Below are 10,970 nucleotides of genomic sequence, written 5' to 3' on the forward strand. Positions count from 1 at the left end.
AAGCTCTCGTTCTCTCTTTAAATAAATCATTAAAAAAAAAAAAAAAAAAAAAGTTGAGGGCCCTGGAGCACCTGGCTGGCTCAGTTGGACCAGCATGAAGTCTCTGGGCGCGTGAGTTCGAGCCCCATGTTAAGCAGAGGTTACTTTTTTTTTTTTTTTAATTTGGGGGCCCTTGGACTGCTGATGAGTGACTGAGCCTCTGCTGTGTCACCTACTCATTGACTGCGCTGCCGAATGGGACAGTCATCCAGCAGATGTCTGCAGACTGACGTCCTGACGCGGCTGTTGGCGACACAGTTACGGACACGGGATGGATTCTGCAAGGCCTGAGAAAGTTAGAGCCACACGCATTTTACAGGGAAGGGTGCCGCCCGGCGACGCTGTCCCTGCACATACGCGTTCTTTCCGACCGCTCGACTGAGCCTCCAGCCAGGGGCCGAGCGGCGGGGAGCCGGTGGGGGGCCAGCGCGGCAGGGGGCCAGCGCGGCGGGGAGATGGCTTTGCGCCGCCGGGCCCCGCCCCCGGACCACGAAGGAACGTTCCCGGAACGGCCGCCAGAGGGCGCGCGCGCGGCGCGACGACCTGGAGCTTCGCGCTTTGTCCCCCCGCGCGGCCCGTCGCCCGGCGCCGCGGCGGGAAATACGACGCGCTCCTCCCGGCCACCACCTCCTTCTGCTCTCGCGCGCCTGCCGGGGTCTGCCCTGCTGTGATGGAGGAGGAGGAAGAGGGAGCGGCCGAGGAGCAGCAGCGATTCTCCTACCGACAGGTACGGGAAAGTCGGGTCCCCGCCGGGCTGGAGGGGGACGGCGTCGAGCTTCCGGAGAGGGAAAGCCCCCGAAGCCTCCGCCGCGCGCTCCCTGGGGCGCGTTCCCGGGGGCGGAGAGTGCGCTCCGGCCGCCTGCGCCTGCGCCAGCTGGGCTGCCGCGGGCGGTGCTGGGCTGCGGTCTCCAGGGCAACGCGGGTCGGAGTCGGGCGGAAGGGGGGGCACCTCCTGGCTGGGACAGCCCTTCTCAAGACAGGGCTCTGGTGAGGATAGGGTGTGCGCCCCGAAAGGGGATCCAGGCGAAGCCTTCCGCGCGTGGCCCGGCTCGTCGCCGCCGGGACGTGCGCGCTCCGACCTGCAGACGCGGGGACGGCGTGCGAGCGGGATGGCCGGCCGGCTCCTTCCCGCGTGGGTCCCAGCCCCGGCCCCGCAGCCCGAGCGGCGCGCGGCTCTGCCCCGGCCGGGCCGACCCGCTTGCAGAAGCCGAGCGACCGGAACCACCTCCCAGGGCGGTTGCGGGCCGCGCCAGGACCCAGCGCCCGGCGCGGAGGCCCGAGACCGAACCGCACCGCCCCGAGGAGATAAAAAGCCAGAACCAGGGCGGCCGCCCCGAAGAGGGTGAACTGAAGAGCCGGGAATGAGCTCAGTGCCCGGGAGCTGTTTGCGCACCGGCTCCCTTTCTCTTGGGAAGCGCACGGTTTCGGGAGAAGTTGCGAGAATAGTGCACGCAGCAGCCGCGTGCCCCTCACCCGGAGTCACCCGTTGCTAGCGCTTGGCGGCATTTACTCCTTGGCTCTTTTTTCTGAGTCATCGGAGATTTCATTGCGGGCATCTTCACACTTGCCCCTTAAGCTTTAGTACCTTCGTGCGCCTCGCCCAGTGGCCGCGGTGTGCGTTTTCGTCCGTGACCTCCAGTACCGCGCTCAGGCAGTTCCCTGTTGGGAAAATCCAGGCGCCCGACCTGCCGTCCGTTCGCACAGTTCCCCGGTGGTCCCGAAGCCGTTTCTCCTACTGGTCTTCTTGCTCTCATCCAGGATCCAGTCAAGGGGCTAACGTCAATTTAGACATCCTGTCTCTTTGATCTTCCCGGGAACAGTTCTCCTCCACCTTCTTTGTCTTTCCTGACGTGGACGGTTTTGAAGAGCCCACGGATGGCGAAGGTGTCCCGGGAGATCAGCTCTGAGAGCTGGGCTGCCTTCTCCAGTTTTGTATTCTCAGACCCTAGTACAGAGCCTGGCCTCCCATGGACAGTCGGTGCTCGCTGAAGAAATGAGTAAGGCTGCAGAGATGGGCCGAGCAGGCTCCCGCTCATTCCTCCCCCTGTGCTTGGCGCTGGGTGGACAGGAGGGAAGGAAACGGACAGGGTCCTGCCCTTGAGGAATTCAGGATCTAGGGATTCAGCCTTGAAGTGCAGTGTTGTCTGCAACACTGAAGAAGGCACTTGGCCCCGTCCAGGAAGCGTGCAGAAGGAGGAGGGACAGAAAACTTCTGGAACATTCAGAAGGCTCCCTGTCCTGTTCTTCTAATGACACCCCCACATGTACATAAAAAAGATGACCGGGGAGGCTTTTTATCCCTCTCAGGGTGATGGCCTCTTTGTCTTCTACCATAGGCCTCAACTTACCTTTTTTTTTTTTTTTTAAGATTTTATTTATCTATTTGACAGATCACAAGTAGGCAGAGAAGCAGGCAGAGAGAGAGGAGGAAGCAGGCTCCCCGCTGAGCAGAGAGCCCGATGCAGGGCTTGATCCCAGAACCTGGGATCATGACCCGAGCCGAAGGCAGAGGCTTTAACCCACTGAGCCACCCAGGCGCCCCTCAACTTACCTTTTGACATCCGAAACTAAGAAAGGTCATTGCCCTTGCTTATCTGTCTGGCCTTTCCCTGGGGGTCCTGGACCCATGTTTCTGCAGTTCCTCTTCCTCGTCTCAGCTGTGAACACCTGCTAGGAGAATTTATGCTGTTTGGGGGTCAGCTGCCCCCCCGTCCAGTTCAGTTCTGTCTCTCGCATAGAGAAGGAGCACATCCAAGGGTGCAGTAAGTTTGTTGACAGCAGACTGAGATCTTGGCCTGGCTTTGTTTTGCTTCTTTGCTCTTCTGCAAGGGAAAGCTCTGTTCTTGAGTATCTAAAAGGGTTGCTAAGGAACAGTGAGGGTCCTGGTAAGGAACAGGGAGGGCTAGCAAGCCAACAAATCAAAAGAAGGTAGATGTGTCCTCATAGGCCTTTCCCAGCATGGTCCTGAGCATTTGTCCGTTGTCGCATGCGGGCCTGAGGCTGGCAGAGACTCGCAGCAGAGGGATGGGATCCTTTCGCATTTCACTAGAGGAACCCTTGTCTGCTTTTTCACTGTTCCCGAAACACCTAGCATATGCCTTTGCTCAGTAGGAATGGGTACACGTTTGTGGAACATCTGGGAGAAGTCATGCAGGTATTTTGCAAATGCGAATCTCACTTTTATCCCCGCTGACCTGCCATTGTAATTCCTTATCTTTACTTGGCCTAAATCATAACCATTAGCCAGGAAGTAATGTTTCTCCAAGTCACACTCCAGAGGGCCTCACTGATTTATTAGTACACTTGAAAAGTCACGCAGCCATTATGGAAAGTGCTGAAGGAATTAGGCCGAGCAGAGCCTCTCCTCGGTCTTAATTTTCAGAGACGCGGAGAGCCTTTCTCTGCAACCTCACCCATGAAGTATTTTGCTTTTTTGCTTCAGAGGCTGAAAGCAGCTGTCCACTACACTGTTGGTTGTCTCTGCGAGGAGGTCGCATCGGACAAAGAGGTGCCTTTCAGCAAACAAACCATCGCAGCAATCTCGGAGCTGACCTTCCGCCAGTGCGGTATGAAGCCAGGGCCGCCTTCTCTGTGGATAGAAATCTCCCAAGTAGCTTTGCGCGGGAGAAACGTGTGGCTGGTCTTACCAACAGATGGAGAACATTACCATCGGGTGCTATTCATGAAACATTCCTTTTCCTGGCTGTAAGATTCAGATGTTTTACGGAAACATCTACTTCTGTTACCTAACACTGGGCATGAACCCCTTTATTTCTTCTGTTTTAAACTGGCTGGGATATTAGTGTAATAGACATTGTAATAAACATGGCATTTTTATTTCATTGCTTTATAACAGTTTTAGATCGCCCATGCCATGTTCATATGACAGCTGAGCTTGTGACATTGGTATCTGCCCGACATCCAGGAAAATGAATGTCCTCTCAAGCCTTAACTTGTAGCAAAATTTAAAGCTAAGGGCTAGTTTCATGGAAGGAGAGGTGTGGCCACAGTGACCACAGTTATGGCAAGGAGGTCGTAATGAATAAAATACACAACCCAGGCTAAAGGCTCCCAAAATAGAAAAAGCCAAAAACAGCGAAAAGCTCCTGTCCAGGGATGGGGCGGCCCGAAGTGCCTCCTCCCGCCGCGGAAGGGGCTTGTTGCATTAGTCACTGCGTTGTGGGAGCTGAGGTTGCACTTTGCCTCCTTCCGAAATAAGATTGACATGAAGATCGCTAAAGTACTTCTTTTTCTCTTTCAGAAACTTTTGCCAAAGACCTTGAAATGTTTGCAAGGTGGGTAGAGAGCTTGCGCGTCTGATGCCGTGTGTGGTGACGTCCTATTCGCGCTCTCCGTCTGGTGGTGCATTTCCGAGAGCTTTCAGGTTGTGTGTGTGTATGTGTGTGTTTGTGTGTGTGTGTGGATTTGTTGGAAGCTCATCCCTCATCGTGATTCTGCAAGAATAGAACATCTGCTTTAATCACATTCATTCAGACTTGATTTGGCATTTTTTTTTTTTTTTTTTAAAATATCTTCTGAGTACTTTTTGTCAAAGAAGCAGAGTTGTTCAGTTCCCGGTTAAAAAGGAACAAAGAACAGCTGGAGGGCTAGGAGCGCGCAGGGCGTGTGTGTCCCGCAGGGCACCCTGTGCCCGGTGGCACAGCGCCCAGTACCCAGCTGCCAGCACCCAGCACCCGCCCGCTCTCAGCCCCAGGTTCGCGGCGTCTGTCACCAAAGAGACACACTCCTTGAGAAGTGGGTGACTTGCTTTCAGCGGGGACCCTTGAGCTTTTACATGTGATTTACACTCATCTCTTCAATTAGTATCTCAGGTAATTGAAAACAATCGCAACAAACTGCTTTTACGGAGCAGTTTGAGTGACGGGGGCCGCGAAGGGCTAACACTTTCCAATTTGCTCCCACCTCTGAGGCGGTGCCAGCCTCTCCCACAGCCCAAGCTTTCACCTTGCTCCTCTCAGCTCTTTGTTGCTGGGGTGAGTATTTTGAATGAATTAAAGCAGTAGGGTCTCAGAGGGCAGACTCTAAATCTTTCCTGTCCCTGTGTATATGAATCCCTAAAAACCGCTCAGCATCGCCAACTTGGCCAAAAGGGGTAAGATAACATTACGGGATACTAACAGCGCCAGCCTTTTCTTCGTTGTAAATTCAGGTGGTGGATCCTTAAGCGGCGCCCACTACCTCCCCCACCGTGTCCCCTGCGATTACATGTGTCCCCCCTCTTGCCATGTCTTTCCTTTTTTCGGAAAATACAACTTCTGTTTATTACGAAGGGAGGCATAGAAATTAAATATGTAAGCACGTGATTATTTGGTTTGAACATAAAATTGATCAGCACCGAGCTGGGTTTCTGCGTCTCAGCACCACTGGCGTTTTGGCCCGGCTTGTTCCAGGTTGCGGTGGGGCCTGTCTTGCACATTGGAGCGCGTTTCTGGGCCTCTCCGGCCTCGCCCTGGTAGATGCCAGCAGGAAGCCCCCAGTCACGACTTTACCTGCCTTTTCTATGTTCGCTGTGGGAAAAGACAACAAGCGTTTTTAGATGCTTCGGTAAAAATACTAGAAATAAGAACAGAATTGGAAATATTTAGCATTGTAATACATTAAGCTTTCAGGACTCTGTGTTTTATGATTGCATAAAGGTTGATTTTCTTTTGCTGGCTGCTTGGTGGGTGGGGGGAGAGGGGTGTGTGTCACTAGACTGTGAGCTAGGGAGGTGTGTGTAGCTTAGACTGGAAGCTCCCCAGGGAAGGGCGTTACCTAAGTCAGGGGATCTGTGTAAGGAGGCTGTCTGGCTGCTGTTGTCTAAGTGGGAGAGGAAGAGGCTTACTAAGGGATGCCTCCCCTCTGTGTCCTCCAGAGCTGTTCCCGCTCCCCCTGTCCTCTGAACCCTGAGCCAACACAACTGTGGATTTTCTTTGAAGACTCGTCCTTTGTCTATTTTCATAATACTAAAGTTTGCTGTCATATAAAAAAAAATCCTGTTTTAAAGTTTATCACAAGGTGGGGGTAAGGGAGCTCCTGGTGGCCCAGTCCGTTAAGCATCTGCCTTTGGCTCAGGGCCTGATCCTGGGGTCCTGGGATCCAGCCCCGCATCGGGCTCCCTGCTCAGCGGGGAGCCTGCTTCTCCCTCTGCCTCTCCTCCCTGCTCATGCTCACTGTCTCACTCGTTCTCTCTCAGATAAATAAATAAAATTTATTTATTTATTTATTTATTTATTTGACAATGAGAGATCACAAGTAGAGAGGCAGGCAGAGAGAGAGGGAGAAGCAGGCTCCCTGCTGAGCAGAGAGAACCCGATGTGGGGCTCGATCCCAGGACCCTGAGACCATGACCTGAGCCGAAGGCAGAGGCTTTAACCCACCGAGCCACCCAGGTGCCCCAATAAATAAAATTTTTTAAAAAATTAAGTTTTATCACGGAATAGAATTGATATTCCCAGAAGGTAAGCTTTGTTTATCCTGTGGCTTTGTGTTTTCCCCGAGGCCACTGTCTTCTAGAACTGTGAGTCCTGCAAGGAGTCTGAAGGACTGCTTCAGGCAGCTGTGTATTAAATGGTCTTTGTAAGCTGGCTGGGGACCTAACCGGGATCTGTAACATTGTTTCCATGAGAAAAGGGGTTTAAATTTGATACAATTCACCTGTGGAAAATTATTTCCCAATTTAAGTTGTGAATTTCCTTTACTTGGCTTTGAAATCTCCAGTCACCTGATACCATTAACGGGTTAAAGATGTCACATTTTGAAGAAGATAGATAGGAGACAGTAAATAGATTCTAGGAACATTTTGGGAATAGTCTTTAAAACCTGTGTTGCTAAAAGTGTTACATGAAAAACTGCTTTGTAATTTTCCCCCTGGGTAATTTTCTGGAGTCGTCTGTTTGATTTAGAGAGTGTCTGATGTGCGGGGCCGCTCTGTTTAGGGAGGCGCTGGCATTAAAGCGGGGTGCAGAGCTGGCACATACCAAGCTGCGTAGTGGAGAGGCTCGGCCTTGCGGTTTCCCGAACATGCCTTGCGAACAGATCAATGAACCTCACTCTGCAAACAGGTCACTATGCTGCTTCCTCCTGCTTGTTCCTTTTGTGGCACTTTGCGAAGCATGTGAAAACCAGCAGGGCAGCCTGAGCGCATGGCTGAGGACCACGCTGTGTCCATGGCACCTAACCGCCCCCTCCCCCCCTCCTGGTACGTCTGTGGCCCGGCACCCTGCTTTGTGGCGGCTCTGATCTCCCCGTCTGACTGTTCCCCTTCTCTGCTGGGCCTTGCGGATGGCTAATTAGAAGTTGTCTCCTGAAGTGGAATCTGTCGCCACAGGCAGATGCTGTCAGTGGTGAGGGGAGGACATGGGCCACCTGCACATTTAGCGGGATGTGATGGTTTAGTTCGGCCAAATTATGGAATGTAATTTCTGTGATTTTATCTTTAACGGAGCAAATAGTCAGTGAGGACTGTGTTGGCCAGTCTACTGGTTATCAAGCTTACGAAGATGCTTACTTATTCCTGTGGGCAAAGTTTCCGCTTATTTTTGGCGGAAGTGAGAAATGGCAAGAAATGGTGTAATTAGGGGCGCCTGCGTGGCTCAGGTCATGATCCCGGAGTCCTGGGATCGAGTCCCATGTCGGTGTCCCTGCTCGGTGGGGAGTCTGCTTCTCTCTCTCCCTCTACTCCTTCCCCCTGCTCATGCTCTCTCGTTCTCTCTCTCAAGTGAATAAATAAAAATCTTTAAAAAATGGTGTAATTAGAGCAATAAATTATTCACTAGAGCTTATTATCTGAAATTACCTTTTAAAGCAAAGTTAAGAGGTCTGGAATGAGAATTTGAGTCCAAGTTGTGAGCAGGACACATTCCCCCGTTGAAAGGACGTTCTTCATTCTAGCTCGGCTGTGTCTTGCTGGGAGGTGGGGGGGGGGACGTTTGCCCAAGCTGCTTCCTGTCATTCAGCCCTCAGAGAAGAGCTTCTGTGTCTTGGGATCTTTGTTTTTCTGCTTCACATCAGTTTAAGCAGAGGCGATCTTTGTGCCGTGACGTACGGTGCCACTTTCTCTTTCCGCTAAAGGCGTGCGCAGACGTGCCGTGTGTGCCTCCTGCGGTGTCCGTGTGGCCGTTGTGCCCAAGCAAGTGCCCACTTGGGCCCCCGTGACCTCGGGCGGAGGACGACAGATGGGCTGCTGCTTCCTTGGTCTCTTTATTTAATTAGTGTCTTGGCGAAGTCACTCCACTCATTTTTATGTCATTGTTGCTTAATGAATTTAATCTAAAAAGATGGGCTACTTAGAGATCCTTGCTAGTTTGGAGTCTGACCATGAACTTTTGGGTTTCATCAAAACTCAAAGTGATACTAAACATTTGGGTGAATTGTTCCTGCCCTTTCTACAGACACGCGAAAAGAAGCACAATTAACACCGAAGATGTGAAGCTCTTAGCCAGGAGGAGTAATTCACTGGTGAGAGATGAATTTCTTTCCTCACTCCCCTTTCCCATCAGAATACATTATTCCCAATTAATCACTTCCAGCCATGAAGCGATTCCCCAGGGCACCTTGCATTAAAAACGAGAGACGGTTGAACCATTCAGACCTGCCCGCAATTTATAGTCTCTCTTTCATTATGATGGATCTTGCTAAGCCAATTTGAAATTTTCTAATCAGCACTCTCTAGATTTCATAATTTGCCTTTTTCGTAACATCTCAAAACTTTGGCCCTGTGTTTCATTTAGCGCACGGTGTCAGAGACAGGCCACAGGCTAGAGCGTGTGGGGAGAGTTGTGCTGCGGTGCCCGCAGCTCTGATGGGCCGGGTATGGAAGGAGGGTCCGCACAGCCAGAATGGGCAGAAAACTGAGCAGGTTTCTATCTCTCCAGAGAAATCTAGACGTCGTCTTGGCCACACCCTCAATTTCCAGCTGATGCTGTGATCACCCCTGACCAGTGGCTGCAACCTGGGGCAGCCCCAGGGCAGCCGAGGTTTTCTGACTTTGTCTGATCCTGGCGGTGAGGATCCTTTCCATTCCCCATCCTGAGAGCGCCACCAGGGCAAATCTCTGTCTCTTCTCTGCTCCATCTGCGGTGCCTAGGATAGGGCCTGGCATACAGCAGGAGCTCAATAAGTAGTTGCATAACAGTTGACAGTTTACAGGGGGCTTTTGTAGGTATTATTTTACATATATTATTTAAACCTCATAACCACCCCCTGAGGATTTTTCGTAACATAATTTATTAGCCCGATTTTACAGGGGTGGCCGCTGGAGTTCCGGAACCTCGCAGAGCTAAACACGGAGCTCTCGGGTGGGCAGCCGAACCCGGACGATCTAGCCCGGAATCTGGTGCTGCTTCCACTGGGCTCTCTTTCCTAATACCCTCTCTCCAAAGTAGAAGTCAAGGTTAAGGATGATGTGATTTCTAAGGAAAACAGCTAAGGTGGCAGGTGGTGCTGTGTGTCCGCAGGAAAGATACTTCCCTCTCTCCAGCCGTTCTGTGCGGGTCACGGCTGGTAGCTGGCCGGATTTGGCGAGCCGGGTCTGCCTTTTGCAAGGGAATGGGCAGTGCCAGTCATCTTAGAATATTAGCTGGGAAGTTATCTGTTTGTTGGACATAGGTCTACTTCCAAATACTGTTTCTATTTTGGGCTTTTAATTCTTTTTTTCATGACAGAGTTGTGGAGTTGGTAAAATTTTATGCAGTTTCATAAAATTCTCCTCGATGGCTGGGCCTGGAGTTATTTCCCCGTATCCCAGGCCCTGGTGCGTAGGAGCTGCTCGGCGATGTTAGTGGGACGCGCTGAGGGGGTGTGGATGGTCCTGGGGCCTGGCAGTATACGGAGGCCTGGCGTGCCTTCTGCTCGCCCCACATTTGAATTCTTCCGATCACTCGAGGAGCTCCTGCCTGTTGGGTAGTAGCATGGGCAGCCGTCGTGTGATGTCTGGAGTTGACTACTTCTTCCAGAAACAAATTGGAAGTTCTGTTTCACTCTGAGGAATGTAACCCAGGGTTTTCCCCCCAGGGGGCGGTTAGGAGGGGTGTAGACTCCCTTCCCCCTCCTAGGCTTATAGAGTGGCTTCACAACCAGCCAAAATGTAATTCTTTAATTTTTTTTTTTTTTTTGGTAGCTAAAATACATCACAGAGAAAAACGAAGAGCTCACTCAGTTTAACACAGAACAAAAAGCAAAGAAGAAGAAGAAGCTAGAGGACGACAACACAAAGTCAGTGGCTGTGGCCGCGGCTGCGGACAAGGACGGTTCTTGACCCTGTGGCCACCGGCAGACGGGGCCTCCGGCAGGGGGTGCGGCAGGGAGCAGCGCTGCCACAAAGGGATTTTCGAAGGGATCAGTAGAGATTAAAATAAAAGGCTAAGAGGCTTGCTGGGCTGCATTCTCTGAGTCATTGGCTGCAAAAGCTAGTGTCCGAGCGGGAGACGCTAGAGCAGAGGGCTCCCTGTGTGTCCCCCCCCCCCCCGCTGCACCAGCACAGGGATCCATGTGGTCACTGGCGTCGATCATCAAGTGGTGGCCACAGTGCCATGTGCTTGACTTTTTCAAGCAAATATCTTCTTTATTCTTTATTCAAACTTCTCCTTAAAGTTGCTTTGTTAGTTCCATCGCTCGCCGGTGTGGCTTCTAAGCCTGCATCACGTGTGACCAGGAGGTAAATGGGACGCTCACAGGTGCACGTTTGGAAAATGTCCGTTTTCAAAGGTGATTTTCTCCAGAAACAGAGCTTATGCCACTTTTCTCTGGCCATCTTGTAGTTTAACTGTGGTTCTATGGGGTGAAGACTTTGCTTGAGAGGAAAACCTCCATTCGCCAACGCTTCCGTGGCGGGGGGCTCTGGTTCGGTCTGTGAGGGCTGGAGCTTCCAGTCCTGCTGTCTCCTCTGCGGGGTGTCGGGGGCGCCCAGGGCATGCCCGTGCCTGCTGGGG

General features: G+C 52.1%; 1 protein-coding gene across 1 annotated transcript; it reads left to right on the plus strand.

The window, feature by feature from the left end:
• The first annotated feature begins 494 nt into the window (after positions 1-494).
• Positions 495-10,414, plus strand: CENPS (centromere protein S). Its single transcript, XM_032863373.1, is given in 6 exon segments — positions 495-563; positions 566-766; positions 3,482-3,605; positions 4,301-4,334; positions 8,433-8,499; positions 10,160-10,414. Coding segments are annotated over 6 exon segments (633 nt in total). The 3' UTR covers positions 10,298-10,414.
• The last annotated feature ends 556 nt before the right edge of the window (positions 10,415-10,970 follow it).

The sequence above is a fragment of the Lontra canadensis genome, unplaced genomic scaffold (genome assembly GCF_010015895.1).
Source record: "Lontra canadensis isolate GAN:19392208 unplaced genomic scaffold, GSC_riverotter_1.0 scaffold25, whole genome shotgun sequence".
Classification (NCBI taxonomy): Eukaryota; Metazoa; Chordata; class Mammalia; order Carnivora; family Mustelidae; genus Lontra; species Lontra canadensis.